Source organism: Aspergillus alliaceus (assembly GCF_009176365.1).
Source record: "Aspergillus alliaceus strain CBS 536.65 unplaced genomic scaffold BDW43scaffold_90, whole genome shotgun sequence".
Classification (NCBI taxonomy): domain Eukaryota; kingdom Fungi; phylum Ascomycota; class Eurotiomycetes; order Eurotiales; family Aspergillaceae; genus Aspergillus; species Aspergillus alliaceus.
The window spans coordinates 10,296-26,215 of record NW_022474773.1 but is presented as its reverse complement, the minus strand read 5'-3'; the positions used below and the strand labels follow the sequence as shown (position 1 = coordinate 26,215).

At 50.3% G+C, this 15,920-nt stretch overlaps 6 protein-coding genes across 6 annotated transcripts; 4 read left to right on the top strand and 2 right to left on the bottom strand.

Moving 5' to 3' along the window:
- Window positions 1-203: 203 nt before the first annotated feature.
- BDW43DRAFT_304692 (FAD-dependent oxidoreductase) lies at window positions 204-1,937 on the top strand (the record flags this gene model as incomplete). The annotated part of the gene is made up of 4 exons (XM_032045647.1): window positions 204-496; window positions 557-828; window positions 883-1,684; window positions 1,883-1,937. 4 exons carry the CDS (start codon window positions 204-206, stop codon window positions 1,935-1,937), a joined length of 1,422 nt encoding a protein of 473 aa, XP_031894169.1.
- A 348-nt stretch (window positions 1,938-2,285) lies between these two features.
- Window positions 2,286-3,419, top strand: BDW43DRAFT_316918 (uncharacterized protein; the record flags this gene model as incomplete). Its single annotated transcript, XM_032048416.1, has 2 exons — window positions 2,286-2,629; window positions 2,690-3,419. 2 exons carry the CDS (start codon window positions 2,286-2,288, stop codon window positions 3,417-3,419), a joined length of 1,074 nt encoding a protein of 357 aa, XP_031894168.1.
- Window positions 3,420-4,509: 1,090 nt separating this feature from the next.
- Window positions 4,510-5,801, top strand: BDW43DRAFT_316917 (FPP/GGPP synthase family protein; the record flags this gene model as incomplete). The annotated part of the gene is made up of 4 exons (XM_032048415.1): window positions 4,510-4,737; window positions 4,803-4,957; window positions 5,007-5,333; window positions 5,393-5,801. The coding sequence occupies 4 exons, from the start codon at window positions 4,510-4,512 to the stop codon at window positions 5,799-5,801; spliced, it is 1,119 nt and encodes a 372-aa protein (XP_031894167.1).
- An 899-nt stretch (window positions 5,802-6,700) lies between these two features.
- Window positions 6,701-9,023, top strand: BDW43DRAFT_304690 (uncharacterized protein; the record flags this gene model as incomplete). Its single annotated transcript, XM_032045646.1, has 2 exons — window positions 6,701-8,698; window positions 8,796-9,023. 2 exons carry the CDS (start codon window positions 6,701-6,703, stop codon window positions 9,021-9,023), a joined length of 2,226 nt encoding a protein of 741 aa, XP_031894166.1.
- Window positions 9,024-11,794: 2,771 nt separating this feature from the next.
- On the bottom strand, window positions 11,795-12,388 carry BDW43DRAFT_316915 (uncharacterized protein; the record flags this gene model as incomplete). Its single annotated transcript, XM_032048414.1, has 2 exons — window positions 11,795-12,239; window positions 12,300-12,388. 2 exons carry the CDS (start codon window positions 12,386-12,388, stop codon window positions 11,795-11,797), a joined length of 534 nt encoding a protein of 177 aa, XP_031894165.1.
- Window positions 12,389-14,295: 1,907 nt separating this feature from the next.
- Window positions 14,296-15,577, bottom strand: BDW43DRAFT_254826 (uncharacterized protein). Its single transcript, XM_032039858.1, has 2 exons — window positions 14,730-15,577; window positions 14,296-14,665 (listed from the first exon to the last, which is right to left on the bottom strand). Exons 1-2 carry the CDS (start codon window positions 15,305-15,307, stop codon window positions 14,371-14,373), a joined length of 873 nt encoding a protein of 290 aa, XP_031894164.1. The 5' UTR covers window positions 15,308-15,577; the 3' UTR covers window positions 14,296-14,370.
- Between the last annotated feature and the right edge of the window lie 343 nt (window positions 15,578-15,920).

Sequence of the window (15,920 nt, the reverse complement as noted above, 5' to 3'; positions counted from 1 at the left end):
TCCAGTCGGCGTCCGTCCAAATGCAAATAGTGTGATTTTACAGACACCTCTTTTTTTGCCGCTCCACTTTAGCTCGTGAATCGGAGGTAGATCGCCATCAGAGAGCGTCGAGACTCTGCGTGGACACGCAGTTGGATTCATTAAGTACTGCTAGCTTCCTATAGGGCCTGTGTGCCTTGAATCTCCCCGTCCAACCGTGCAAGATGAGCAAGTCGGAGTTCCAGGTGATCATCGTAGGAGGGTCAATCGGGGGCTTGACCCTGGCGCATTGTTTGCAGCACGCCGGAATTGATCACATTGTCCTCGAGAAAGCGAGTAACCCGGCTCCACAGATCGGGGCGTCCATTGGCATCCTACCCAATGGAGCTCGCGTGCTAGACCAACTCCAGCTATACGATCAAATTGAAAGGTCTATTGAGCCACTGGAAACAGCAATCATCGGTTACCCTGATGGCTTCAGCTTTAGTAGCTCCTATCCTAAGATTATCAATAAACGGTTGGCCCCCTCCATCCATGTTCCGGCAGATGAGTCTCTCTAATATACAGGACCGTATAGGTTTGGTTTTCCCATTGCATTTCTCGACCGGCAAAGGCTGCTAGAGATCCTCTATCAAAACTATCCGGATGGTAGTAAGATCCGTCTAGGGGAAAAAGTGACGGCTATCCACCCTTCTAGTGGTCGTGTTACAGTGACCACAGCCAAAGGGTCTGTTTATCATGGCCAACTAGTTATCGGCGCAGATGGAGTTCATAGTCAAGTCCGCGAGGCGATATGGAGGGCGGGAGAGAACATGAGTTCCAGCTCGGCAATCGCCAAGGATAGATTCAGTAAGTGAATACCAGGAATCCTTCCGGTGTATAGGGGGACTAAGGGTCGTACAGGTCTCACGGTGGAATTCCGCTGTATGTTCGGAATCTCGTCTGCTATAAAAGGATTGAATGTGGGAGAACAGGTAAATAAGTTCTTGGATGGTCTGACTATTGTCACTATTCATGGAAAGAAAGGCCGTGTATACTGGTTTGTGATACAAAAGCTAAGCAGAAAATATATTTATCCCAACGGCCCTCGCTACACAGCAGACGATATCAATGCTGCGGCAGAGGTGTTGAGAAACATACAAGTTCACCAGGACATCACCTTTGGACAGATATGGGAGAACCGGGAAACCGTTTCGATGACTGCGCTGGAGGAAAATACGCTCAAAACCTGGTACCATGGCCGGTTGGTTCTCCTGGGCGATAGCGTACACAAAATGACCCCGAATATCGGCCAGGGCGCGAACATGGCAATTGAGGACGCCGCGGCTCTGGCAAACCTGCTGCGACGTCTGAGAATCAGTCCGGGCACCAGGCTCCCAACGGACGGCCAAATAGAGACGCTTTTGCGTCAATATCGCAGCATTAGATATCACCGCGTCGACTCCATCTACCGCAGCTCCCAATTTCTAGTTCGCTTTCAGGCTCGAGATGGCCTGCTGAACACTCTCTTTGGCCGCTATTATGCACCCTACGCCGGAGATCTGCCGGCTGACATGGCGTCCAAAACCATTGCTGACGGGGTCATTTGTGATTTCCTACCGCCTCCAAAGCGCTGTGGGGGCGGGTGGGAACAATATCGAAGAAAGACCCCGCGTTGGGGATGGGAGGTCCAAACTACACTGTCTATTCTTGTACTTGCTATCCTGTACGCATGGATTGGGAGAGGGCGGCTGCACTCGATGGTGTTTGACGGTTGTGGCTCGTTGCTGGGGGTGAGGAAATGCCCGATATCTACATAGTCTGATTTGATTTCTTACAATACAATGGCCACTCACCGCTGTCCAAATGCGGGCGACTGTTCCAGCCTATAAGGCTGATACTCAATGGTATCGTTTTCTGATAGTTTCTCCAAACACCACTCAATAAGACCTGCCCTTCGTCGCGTTCAGCCACGCTAGAGGCCGTCGAAGAGGCAATTTGCAGGGTTAGAGCCTGAGAGGTGACATCACGATCCACTGTGACAAACTGTCTGCAGGGGCTGTTTCGTAGCTGCGTGATACTCGTCATCAAGTACGAGGTCATGCCACCATTGCAGCAGACCCACCGAGCTATACAGGTAGGTATTTGGGTCGCAGGCAAAAGATGAGTATTCCAAGAAATACAGGTTGCACTCCCTTCACCTCGCCAAATCTCAATCTCTGCCGGGGTTCGGGGATTGATTAAATGACGGACAGTGCATCGAAACATATCATCTGCAATCACTCGGGTGGTTGTGAGAGCATTACAAAGCTAGAAACAATTGCAAAATGCCGCGAGCCACAGCAGCCGCTCTGGCATCGGTGTCTCTCTTTGCGGCATATGCCAAATACTACCAGTCGTTCCAGAATGGATTCATTGATCTCTTATCCAGCATGGCAGACAGGAAGTCACTATCTGGGCTCCCCGGAGGGCTGCAAGAAGACTACACCGGAATACGCCCACTAGACCAGTTTATGACGGCCTGTAATGTTTTCTTCTGGCCGGTGTTTCAGGGAGGATCACCAACCTTGTCACTATATGGGGTCGCGTTCGCCAGTGCCATGGTGCCGATGTGGCTGCTGATCGTAGTTGAGACACATCAACGGCGACATCCGCTTGCTGCATTGGTAGTGTAAGTGGCCGTCTGGATCACTGGCGCAAAGAGAGAGGCTGACCAAGTTCCTTTCAACAGGGTGGCGTTTGTAGCCGGTCCATTGATTCAAGGCCTAGGCCCGGGACTCGTGATGCCCGCGATACTGGCATTCATGAGCGTGTCAACACATGCTCAGCGATTGCCTTTTCGATCTGATTTGGGATCCTTCCCCTTGTCCATCATTCTGGGCTATATTCTCCCGCTCTCACTAGCTGCATTAGCCGCTCCCACAGTGATTGCATACGATACAAAGCAGCAAATAATCGCACTCTGGCAGGGTTGGCCTCTATACACCTCACTGCTCATGGGGATCTCGCGCTGGCTGACGCATGCACAGTTACCACAACCTCCGCAGCTGAAGGTCGCATGCGTCTTTGCCCTCGCATGCTCTACAGCGGGTCACCTAGCGTTTCTGTGTGTCACCGCGCTCGGGGGATATCCAAAGGACCCTATCCACTTGACCGGAATCTACTCCCGTCGAGTCTATCTTCCACCAGCTCCATGGGGGGAGACACAGGTAACCTCACTCGAGACGGGCGTGCTGCGATTCCTCCAGTGGGATTATACATTATCGGCATTAGCAATGCTCTTCTGGACTGTGGCAGTCTACTATCGCGCGACCCGACGGAGGAATCGCCGGTCTCCCTGGGTCTTGTTGATGGGACGGGTGGTGGTGGGGACCATTTTCCTGGGACCGTGCAGCGTGGCGATTGTGCTGTACTGGGAGACAATCGCATTGGTGGCTGACAAGGGACGGAACGAGCTATGACTGTAGATCGTGACGCTGTAATGCTGGGATGCTGCTTTAGCTTGCTAGCACTAGTAATCCACTATCTCCGACCTGCAGATGGTGGATTCTTTTTAAGTGCGCCGGTCATGAAATACATTCGGCGAACGGCCATGTCACAGGTTCGGTTTTATAGCTTTTGCATACGGTAGTTACCTTACAGTCTCCATGATTAGTGTAATTGAGAAAAATACAGGGCTACTACCACATAGACTTGGAGGATACTCTCTATGTCCAGTATATACAAAAAAGTTACTCCGGCAGACGGCCATTTATCCAGCCTGGTACATATACTCCGTATTAGTGTATTGTATGCTAACGTGGCCATACTGTCCGATACGATGACGAGCGCTAATGTACATACAGTACATAAAGTACATAAAGTACATAAAGTACATACAATACATAAGAATTCGAGTTCCGACTATTGTCAACCCTAGTAGCAGTAGTCAGAAACCTAATGGCTGAAATTGCTTGCTCACTAAGGGAACAGAGCATGCTCAGTGGATCCAGCGATTGATTTGCGAATTAGGGATTTTCTGTACGGTACGGTTCGGCCAGGATGATCCTCATTCCTTGGGTCCCTTCAGATTCCTCCGAATGGTTGCAGTCACTGCTGTGGGGGTCCAACACATAGCTCGTGCTTGTTCAATTAGTAGATCACTCTAGGCTTACAGTAGTCTTACCTTTGAGAGAACGGCTCGTTTTTCTCATTTCTTTCTCATTTGAGCATTGGTAATCAGCTTTGTTTGGGGGAAGGAAGAAGCATTCCGACACGACATCAGGTCAATTACACCATAATTCCAAATTCATACCCCCCACAGCGACCCCTCTCATCCATCCTGCAGGGTGCATGTCTGGCTAGTTGCTGGGGCTGGCGTCATTCAACTGTTCGTACTATCGCACCGAGGACCAGACCCAAGAGTGAATGCAGGTGCTGCTCGACCTGCCATAGGGTTGGCTGCAAGACAATTCTTTGTGGGTGAGAACCTTTATATCAGATTCGAATATGCCCATTCATGGTAAAGGCGTATCTTGCGGTTTTTGATTCGAAATCATAAGTGAACAAAATATGCTCAACCTCACAGTAGCGAACGTCTTCGCGTTCATTTTTCGGTACCTCCTTCCCATTGGCTGCTTCTTCAACAATTACAGCTCGGTCCCGACAGATCGCTACATGCCGCTGGATATTAAAGGCTTTCAACGCTTTCATGGGGAGCCGGATCCTGCACTATCCACGGCTGAGCCGGGTGACGAGGAAGACCAAGAACCGAACCAAGCCGCCGACCCATATGAAAAGGTGTTGTACCTTGGTCCTATACAAGCTTTTGTTGACATCAAGGTTCTAACGCATCTGTTCCATAGATTATCCGCGGTCCGGTCAACTACCTGGTTTCCATACCCGGTAAGAATATCCGGGGCAAGCTAATCTCGGCTTTCAACGAATGGTTCCATCTCCCGGAAGACAAACTGGACATTATCAAAGAAATTATAGATGGGCTTCACACCGCTTCGCTACTGTGAGTCCCAGTCATCCTCTATTGCAACGCATGCTAATCCCTCGCGCAGCATCGATGATATCCAAGATGGGTCGCAGCTCCGTCGGGGCCGCCCCGTAGCTCATAACATTTTTGGTGTGGCCCAGACAATCAACGCAGCCAACTATGCGTATTTTCAGCAGCAGGAAAAGCTGGACAAAATCGATGATCCGCGCGCATTCCCTATCTTCACCCGGGAACTTCTAAATTTGCATCGGGGTCAAGGGATGGATCTCTACTGGCGCGATGCGCTGGTGTGTCCTACGGAGGAGGAATATATCCAGATGGTTATCTACAAAACCGGGGGTCTGTTCCGATTGGCGCTGGAGTTGATGCAGATCCAAAGCACCGTAACGACGTATGAGCTCCACCCCCAAAAGCCTTCCTGTTCCCCATGCCTTAGCTGACCTAATCCAGGGACTTTTCCCGACTGGTAGAGTTACTTGGCGTCACTTTTCAGATCCGCGATGACTACATGAACCTGCAGGACGGGCTCTACGCAGAGAAGAAAGGGCTGATGGAGGATCTGACTGAGGGCAAGTTCTCTTATCCCATCATCCACAGCATCCACGCGGCTCCCGGCAACACACAACTCATCAGCATCCTCAAACAACGCAGTGAGGATGAGGCGGTCAAGCTATACGCCGTGCAGTACATGGAGTCAATGGGGAGTTTTCAGTATTGCCGAGAAGTGTTGAGCAGGCTGATGGAGCAGACTCGCAGCTATATTAGCGAGTTGGAAAGCTCATTGGGTCCCAACCGAGGACTCCATTGTATTCTCGATTTACTTCATGTCCAGCCACCCAATAGGAAACCCAGAATCTGATTCCTGCTTCGCATCTGAGTATCTGGGGATACTGCATCCTCCTTGCATGAGCACTGTGTAGTGAGTCAGCGTAAGCTAGACTGTGATAGAACCATGCAGTAGTCTCAAGATTGCGTCCTATCACAACTGTAGAGGGGATCCATAGCTCAGCGTGACATGGTGCTCTAGAATCGGTGGGTGAGATAAATGCCGTCCCCAAGCGTAAATACTCCGGCAGATAGCTGTGGTCAGCCCCCAATCACCCTCAACTCCTCCTTAACCACAGTGAGTTGCGAAAAATAAACTTTGCACATCTGTATAGCTATATCACCCATCGGGCCCCCTGCACCTCAATAAGAACGTTTGTTTTGAACAGGATTAACCACAATATGGCTGAACCCACGATATCCCCATTTCCCCAACTGCTGCCCGCCGACAACAAGGTGGCCAGCACCGAGACCCTGCACTATACAGTGTCCCCCATAAGATTTCCAACAGGAATGACGCATTTGGTGGCGCACATCCAATTGGGATGGTCAATCCTCGTCAGCAAATATACAGACGCTCTCGATGTTGGGTTCGGACTTACTCTCCGGGGTCTCAGTGCCCAACCAAAGCAGATTCCTATTCGATTTCACATGAACAATGATGAGACCATCGAGCAGGCTCTAGCTGCAATCCATGCCAAGGCGGTCTCAATGGACTCCTTCGAGACAGCTGCAGATGACTTCCATTCAGACCTAATTATCGAGGAGAGCATGGCAATCGAGGATGAACCTTGCAGGCCATCATCCCGTCCGTGTGCGCTGACTGTGGTGTGTCGCATCCACGGGGGATTATCGGCGGGGGATGCGTCGAATCTCCGGTTTACTGTGTACTACGACCCCCAGGTAATGGAGGCCGTGGAGGTCCAGCGCACGATGCACCAGCTGAAACACATATTGCAGCAGCTGATACAGACACCACAAGCCAAGCTGCGGGATCTCGACTTAATCAGCCCTGAGGACTGGGCGACACTAAGGGACTGGAACGCAGAGCTGCCCCGGGTGAGCCAGACCACTCTGCACGAACTGGCGTTTTATCATCGGGACTCCCGACCAGCTATCATCGCGTGGGACGGCGAGATGACCTACCACCAGCTGAACCAAGCATCCCTGGACGTTGCCCAGCACCTCATGCGTTCAGGGATTCGGCATGGGATGTTCATCCCCTTCTGCATGGAGAAGTCCCAATGGGCCGTGGTCACCATACTGACCATCTTCCGTCTCGGGGCTGTGTGTGTGCCCATCGATCCCAACATCCCGGCTGGTCGAGCTCGCGAGATGATCGAAGACATGGGAGCTCAATTCCTAGTAGTCTCGGCGGTTCAGCGTCCGAGGACGGAGGAACTAGGCATACCGATACTCGTAGTCCCCGAAGTCGCCGTTCCAACTGACCTCGTGGCCCCGCTTTCCCTCCCAGCCGTGCATCCGGAGGACCTGGCTCTGGTCCTCTTTACCTCGGGGACGACAGGTCGGCCGAAGGGTATGCGGATCGAGCACTGCAACATTGCGACATCCTTGTTGGCCATTGTGGACACATTGAACGTCAATTCCACCACGTGGGCGCTGCATTTTGCCTCATACAGCTTCGACCTGGCAATCTACGAGATCATCTGCACCCTCTACCGCGGGGGCTGCCTCTGTATTCCGTCCGAGTCCAAACGACTCAACGACCTCGCGGGTTTCATGCGAGAGCAGCAGGTAACCTGGGCCGCATTTACGCCGTCCTTATTTTCTCTTACTCGCCCGGATGACCTGCCCATGCTACAGACGGTGGCTTTGGGCGGCGAGGCCATTTCCCCCAGCATAGTGCAGACTTGGGCGCCGCATGTGCAATTAGTCAACATGTACGGTCCGACGGAGACTTCAATCTGCAGCGTCGGGCGCATACCCCAGGACCGTTGGCGCGTTGGCACAATCGGCCCCATGACGGGAGGAAGAGGATGGATCACCGCGGCGACAGACCCGGAACAGCTGGTCCCATTGGGCGCTATTGGGGAACTACTCGTTGAGGGACCCATCGTTGTCGGGGGGTATCTCAACCGTCCGGCCTCGCTCACAGCAGAGGCCTTTATCAATCCCCCCTCCTGGCTCCGTCGCTTCCGTTCGTCTTGCGATCCCGCCGGGATCCCGGGACGACTCTATCGCACGGGTGATCTGGTACGATACACGGGCCAGGGATGGATTCAGTTCGTCGGCCGACGAGACACGCAGGTCAAGGTCCGTGGACAGCGCCTGGAGCTGGGGGAAGTAGAGCATCGCGTCCGGGAGGTGTTCTCTAGCGCTCCCGACGTAGTGGTCGAGTTGGTGCCCCCCTCTGCAGGTCGTTCGTCGCCGATTCTCGTGGCGTTCATACCCGTCCAACAGGACGATGTGCCATTGCATAACGCTCCGGCCATGCTCTGCGAGATCAGCAACGCCTTCCAATCGCAGATTCAGGAGGCGTCCGCTGCGTTGCGGGATCTTCTACCGACATACATGATCCCCTCCCTGTTCGTGCCCGTCACGCACCTTCCCAGGACTATCACGGCGAAGACCGACCGGGCTCAGCTACGGCGGTTGGTGGTAGATCTCCGTTGGCGCGAGCTGGAGGTATTTTTTCCGGACAGATCGTCGTCCTTGTCCAACGGGGAGGGTGCATCCTCATGCGATGCACAGAGTCAGGAACTGCAAATCCTGGTGACGGTGGTGGCAAATGTGCTGGCCTGTGACATAGCGGACATCCGCACCAACGAGAGCTTCCTCTCGCTTGGGGGTGACTCGCTGTCCGCCATGAAATTAGTAGGGCTGGCACGGGCGGCCGGACTGACGCTGTCGGTCTTGAACATCCTTCGATCTCCATCCCTGCAGGAGCTAGCCAAACCTGCGGCGGCGCTGGTGGAATCCCTCCAGCAATCCCTACCCAAGACTGCAACCGGCCAAGAGTTCTCGCGCCTTGGGGTAAACAATCTGCGGACATTCCTCGCGCAACTAGTGGTACGGCTGTCGCCTCAGACGCAAACGGTTGAGGAAATTGAGGATGTTCTCCCAGCAACTCCGCGACAGGAGTATCTGTCGGATTTCTCGTGCGAGTATCTACTGCTCCGGCTTCAAGGACCCACGGACCATGCCCGGCTGCAGCAAGCGTGTAAACGCCTGGTGCACTACCATCCCATCCTACGGACTGTTTTCATCCGATCCTGGGATCAAATGCACCAGGTAGTCCTGCGGAGTCCGGCCGTGATGTTGCCGGTCCATTCCCCTCCCTCGGAAATAAAGACGGACGCCAATGCGAGCGCCCTGGAATGGTGCCAAGCGGACTCGATCCATCCAGTTGATCCCTCGAAACTCTCGGTGCGGTTTCTACTATTTCAGGGGGGAACCAGGGATGAAAGCGTGTTGGTGCTGCGGTACAGTCGATCGCTGTTTGATCCCGAAACTGTCCCTATTCTCTATCGGGGGCTGCAAGAACTATATGAAGACCGCAGTCCGCCGCCGGCCGTCTCTTTCCCGGCGTTCGTATATCATACACTAGGCCAGGATCGGACCGCCGAGTTCTCATTCTGGCGTTGCCTTTTACGAGACTCGGAAATGACCCAGCTCCCTTCACCCACTGTTACGGATGACGGTCCTCAGCTTCTCTTCGCGCCCTTGATACTGCCCACAATCAAACCCGCGGCGGGCATCACTGCAGCCACAGTCGTCAAGGCCGCATGGGCGCTGGCGCTGGCCGACCATACGGGACAGTCGGATATCGTCTTCACACAGATAGTCAGCGGACGCTCCATGCCTATTGTGGGCATCGAGAAGGTCGTAGGCCCTTGTAACCGGATCCTCCCGGTTCGCGCCTCCTTGCCGTCCGACAGGACGAGAGGCGACTTGCTACTGCATCAGCTTCACGCGCAGCACATTGACAGCCTGGCTTTCCAGGGGGTCTACCTGCGCGATATCATTCAGAACAGCACTTCATGGCCAGCCGATACGCGTATGGGATCCGTCGTCCTGCACCAAAACATTGAGTACCCGGCGCCCTTCGCCATGGGCAATCTTCAATGCACCCCGTCGTATTTTAATGCGCCACCCCATTTTATGCCGCTTACGATGGTCTCCATAGCTCAAGAATTGGACCACCAGATCGTGGTCACCTGCTCGAAGGACGTGGCGGATCAAGCCTCTCTGGATGCGTTGAGTTCGTCCGTGCAGCGACATATGGCCGCCCTGCAGAATATTGATCTATGATGGATTTAGCCTAACCTTACCACTAGGGCTAACCGCCACTAGGGTGATTGTGGGAATATATACCACCTGACCGTAGTGCTGCAATTGAGGGTATAAAACGTGCTTCAAATTGACATACTTTCTGACTCCTCTAACTTCCATATACAAACCTCAAGTAGAGCCAATAAGTTCTATGGCTACGACCATTGAAGATTCTATACAGCGGCATCTTTGCTGGGGTATACCGAGAGTAGTCCTACGGGTAGACCTTACCCGATCAATCCACATGCCTGAGGCTTACGTTGATACTTGAAGTATCAGATAACTGAAAACAATTCACTAAAGTGTCGAGTGTATATGAGCCATACAAATCTTCCTGCTAGACTATGTTATATCCTTATATATTTCCATGTAGCACCTAAGTCGCCCTGTTTACGGCTTTCTTTTGTTTGGATCTCTTTCTTTATACTAGATATTATTATGTGCTTTTCTGGTTATTTCTCTTTCGAGTTATATCCGTGTGCTCAATACGAGAATCACTACCAATGCCTTGTCTACTAGATTCGCATATACGAACAAGTTTTTGTTAAACCTCCCAGAGCAAATAGCCATTATAAGAAACTATATACCTAAGGTAGAGTTATAGTGATGGTAAAATCCAGATTTATTGAAAGCCTAACGGGTTCCACATGGGCACTCCGTTGATTATGCCGGAAGAATGCCGAGAACCAATGGCTCCGAGTAATCGATGTCCTAGTAGAATTATCCTCCTCGGCCCTTGAGAGACAAAACATATGAGCGGGAGGTTGGACACGCGACGCTCAAGACCAGCAAGTGTTTGGTTTTAAATCTTGCCACTCGTCATCAGAAGGTACGGGCATCCAGTGTAGTCTCGGGCATTCTGCAACTTATTGTTAGAAAGGCTCGGATGCTACTGAGACTGGTGGATTACGTGGTAAATCTCTGCTTCCCACCATTTTAATCTGCCCGAGACACCTGTGTAGTATATGGTGGAGAAATCACCATCTTAGCCAATGAGACAGAGTCCAGGGCACTGCCTAGCACGAAGTTGTTCTGGGGCTGAAGCCCCAAGATTGAACCCGTGGTGCTCGACAAACATGCCTGTAGGAAGGCGGCTAACGAACCATAGGTACTATTCGAGTGGTTAAAGATTGAACATACTTAGTGAGTGGGTCACCTGGTAATACTATCTTAGCTTATTTCCTTCTCGTAGCAAACATCTTACTATAGACAGGTGATAGAATAAGGTAAGAATCGCTAGGTAAAACTATTATGCTAGTGAAACAAGCGTAAGAGGTCCTCGATTATAGCATTCTTCCAGATAATTCGTATCATGTCCGCGCCCCTGGTAACAAATGCTGATACTCGTCCGATGAATGTTTTTTTGGAATAGAGCTCTCGTCCTATGGTGTATACAATCTGGGTACGGGAGAGGTGGGTTGGCAAATCTAGTCTGTGACAGGACAAGGGGAAGAGCCCGGAGCAACAACCTTTCAGTCACTTGTCAAAAAGAGGGTCGCGAGAAACACGGGAGATATAAGTTTGAGAATTTCAAGGGCATACGATGTGTCCCGACTATGCGCATAATTAACACCATCTTACCAGTATTCCTATGCACAGCCTGCCTAACCACAGCCTCTCCTGCCAGTACTATACCCAGAAAGCTAGATTGGCACCAAGATTCAATCAATACGCATCTCTGAGTATGAACTAGCGGGCATGGACTAAAGGATCTGCCAGATCCGCCTCACTCAGCTAATACAACTCTCTCGTCAAATCGCCTTTAATGCGGTACCTGTCCCCAGTGGTCCCCTCCTCCCACGACTCCGGAGGTGTTGCCCGAATAAACCACTCCATGATGACGTCTGAGTTCGTCACCTCATCCGGCTCAACACTTGTTTCCTTACTGATATTGCGTTTACAATCTAGGTAAATCAGCCGCAAGTGCCCTTTGGTATCAAAGGCCCCCTGGTCTGCAATGGGCAGGTACATGGCTGCCACTGTGCGGAGAAGTCCAGCCGCCGCGATCTCAGTAAAATGATGCGGATCCTCCCTCCACTTATCAGGTTTATTATGCTTTTTTCTCGCTAAGCCAGTCCTTGAGCTGCGTTCTGGGGGCATGGATATTCCGTGGCACGCGATTGTCTGGTGGACGGCTGTGTGGTGGAGCAGCCATTTCAGGGAGGAATTCGTACACGCACTGCCAGTTCGAGCCAAAGTAATGTTTATCATCCAGACACGGCCACCAAGCATTTCCTACTCGCTCACCCATTTCTCCGTCTTCTCGTCGCCGTCCGGGTCATAGTGCGTCCGAAGAAAGATCGGTTCGTCACTAGGGAAGTCTAACATTGCCCACGCTCTGCTGCCCAAGGTCGCGCCACCACCAGGGAAGCACGATTGTGTTGATTTCCTCTGCCATGGCGGCGCGAGGCATTGGGTTCCTGTAATGGGCCGTATCCTATTCGCGGAGGTCGTTTTATCTCATCTAGTTCAAGATATTGACGAATGAGCTGGCGGCGCCGTTGGTTGGGGGTTCCGTCGCTGCGGTGCCCCATTTCATCTTGTAGACTATTAATGATCTCTCAGGACATCCTAGTTTATTTGGGAAACCTACAACCAGGTATTACTCAACGGGCAACTTGCCCAATTTCGGGAGATATCCTCGTTCCCAGGGGTTGGTCATGGCGAGAACAAATGATGTAATTGAACATAGATAGGGAGTCAAGATGCAGGATGTTAGGGGCGGGGTTCTGCACTTTATATAACTTCTCCAGCGGCAATCCGTACTTGAACAAACAAGAAAGGTAGGTAAAAACCAGCATAGCGGGACCCGTGGGAACTAGGGCATCGGTGCCACTATAGTCTAGGCAGCAGGAGGATGCTTAGGCTGCTACCAGTCGCGTCGCTTTGTTTCATTACTTAGAAACCTATTGTATGTCTTCAGCTTATGCCCTCTTCCCATCATCTACGTCAACAGGCATCATGTAAGACCAAGATCCCATGACAAACACTGTGAGATGCGTTGAAAGCCTAGGATCTGTAGACATCCTTGTAGCCTCGAAAAAACTCCCCCTTCAGACTTGCTCCTAGCCTTCCATAAGCATTCAGTATACTCTCACACATCCTCTAGTTTCAAGCTGTGGGGAAATAATACGAACTTGGCTGTCTTGAGACCCACCTCAATAGCCCCGGTAAGTCATAATGGACAGAATCACATTCTTGGCTGCATGATGAGTGTCATATGCGACAAGGGAGGTGAACTTCGCGTTGCTTTACTGGCGAGCTTCAATGCAGCAAGCACATCTAAGTGCCATGGCTTTCCAAAGGCTATATGAGTTGTCCCATTGCCGACTTTCCGTACTCAGAGTTGCCTATAAAATGTCCGTACATTCCGTCCGTCGACGACTCAATCTGAGCAATCATCCAGCCCTTTTCATTCTAAGCAAGCTTCTAAGCCTTCTATCAAGCAGCAAAATGAAGAAAATCCATTCTACAGTCCCATTTATCCTTATTATCGCGCTTTCAGTAGTTTGTTGCACAGAATCTTACAGCTGAAGGAAAATCAATCTGCAACAAGAATGCCGGATTTACGCTTATTATACCTCATCCCTTATCTAGGACACTTACCCCATAACATAACCAGACTTACCCTTTGGCCCTTATAACTCCGATCTCTTAGTGTGGAAAAACCGTTTGAATGAATCGGATATGTGCTACCATTTCTGAAATACTCGAGTATATTTAGTTGGATATCCATACTCACATTAATATGCATTATGCTAGATAGGGAAACGTTATCTAAAATGGATGGTCGCCACTCAAAGTACATGTTGAAGATGGCTTTACCCGCGACTAATGCAGAAGCGGATTGTAGTAACACCTACAACCAATCATTGATAGCAGTATATCACTGCGACTGGCCTGTGATTGAAAAGCTCCGTATCAAACAGGCATGCCCTCTTATTCGCGAAGCAAAAAATGAATCTTTTGAATAGCTGGCCTGCTTCTAGAAAATGTGCACTATTGATGGATATTCGAAGTTTGACCTAAGTCAGTCACACACAGAATGGAACTCAACCTGTAATCCATTGCTCCTTGTTATTTGGTAATGATAAGACCCCCGTAAATGATAGTTATCTAACTTTCTTGCTTGTGTACTGGAATATTTTTCAAGAACAAGCAGTATCCCATAGCTCTCTTATGTTAAAGGTACTACTGATATTAAGATAATTCACAACCGCCGGTAATCACCATCTCATATATAACCTACTTCTCTTCAGTTGTTCAAAATTCTCTGTTCTTTTGTTACCCAGACAAGTATGTTCCGAGGCTCAAGAGTTGCGAGCAGCATTGCTAAGTGACGATTCGCTATTGCTTTCCTCCTTGGGGTATGTGGAAAATGGGAAATCCACAGGGGTGGTTTCGGCTGGTCTTGCTTTTTTTAGGTGCGCATCTACCCGGTTGACAATTAAGTCAAGGTTAGTAGTATGCGATATTGGTCTCTGGTTTAACAAACACATTGCCGTCAGGTTAAGATGCTGGTAGGTTTCAACAACATCCGGAAAGTCATTGGCAATGTTCGTAGCCAGAGAGATCAGTTGGCTTTCTTTAGTATGGTTGTTGTTTCTGCAAGGTAAATAAGTAACTGCATAAGCGCAAGGTCAGGCTACTAAGGCGCATATACACATACATTTCTCGTTCGAGCTTCTTGGAACAGACCAGAAGCGCGCCAAAGGAGAGCCGAAACGCCACCAATAGCCATCTTCTAGCCAGCCTGTTTTCTTTTCGAAACCGTAGTTTTCTCGCAGATCGTGACTCTTCTCTGACTGTCTCCCAATCACTGTACATTTCAGCCAGTGTAAGGTTGATGGCAAGGCCATCAATGCGTTGACCTCGCTTCTGAGAGATCCTTTGGCCGCGCATTCTTTCAAGCTTCAGAAGATGCATACGCCTGATAACATGGAGATATTGAACAATTTGAAAGAGACGTAAATAAACTTCCTGGGCCATGTGCAAATGAGCCAGCGGATATAGAGTATCGTACTCATTTCGGGGCTTGCCTTCAGATCCGTACTTTTCCCAGCTTGGGAGGAAAATTCGAAGGAAGCCAGGTGCTCGGCTATCAATAAGGTCTTTCGCATATTGAATGACACTTATCCCCACGATGGGCATAGCACTGGTTGAACTCATGAAATAGGCATTAGGGCACTGAAACCGAAATACCTCCAATAAAGATGGTTCCGGCAAGGCTGCTTGAGTCGAGTCCATTGTTCAGTAGTTGTTAAGCTCGCTTTCAGTGCTTAATGGGTCAAAATGTCATTCGCAGGGGTTTATCGAGAGTTTAGCGTTGTGGAATACTTTTGTAGATGTTTAGTTCCTTGCTATACCCGCTCAGACCATTTAGTAGGTACATAAAGACTCCCAATATTCACACCATGAACTATGGCATAAACTGAGGCCCTATTTGAGTCACTCTATGGAGGAATGGAACTGTAGTGATTTCAGGGAAAGATGGCATTCGAAAGGAGACAAGACATAAATTGAGCAGTATCTTGACTGAATAGATACAGGAAGAAGGAGGGATTCTCAGGGGTTAAACCCCCGCACGCTTGCCAAGGCGCTAGCTATACACCAGCTATACACCATTTCTTCAACATTTATGGTTTGTATAGCTTCAAAATGGTAGGAAATTGATTATCTTCCTTTAGGCTGAAAATTCCTTTAGGCTGCCGACCACCCACCGGCGGAAGGCGGTGGGTGGTCGGAACCGCCACTGATATCTGTATTCTTAAAGATCAAGCTGAATTGCTTCATACTTTATCTTCTATTGAAATTGATATGTCGTATAAACGAGTTCAATCAAAAGAGCTAAAGGAGATGG

Coding starts and splice junctions, on each gene's coding strand:
- BDW43DRAFT_254826 (XM_032039858.1), bottom strand. CDS start 15,307: ATGGACTCGACTCAAGCAGCCTTGCCGGAACCATCTTTATTGGAGGTA. Junction 14,666..14,729: donor AAGAAGCTCGAACGAGAAAT/GTATGTGTATAT, acceptor TTTACCTTGCAG/AAACAACAACCATACTAAAG.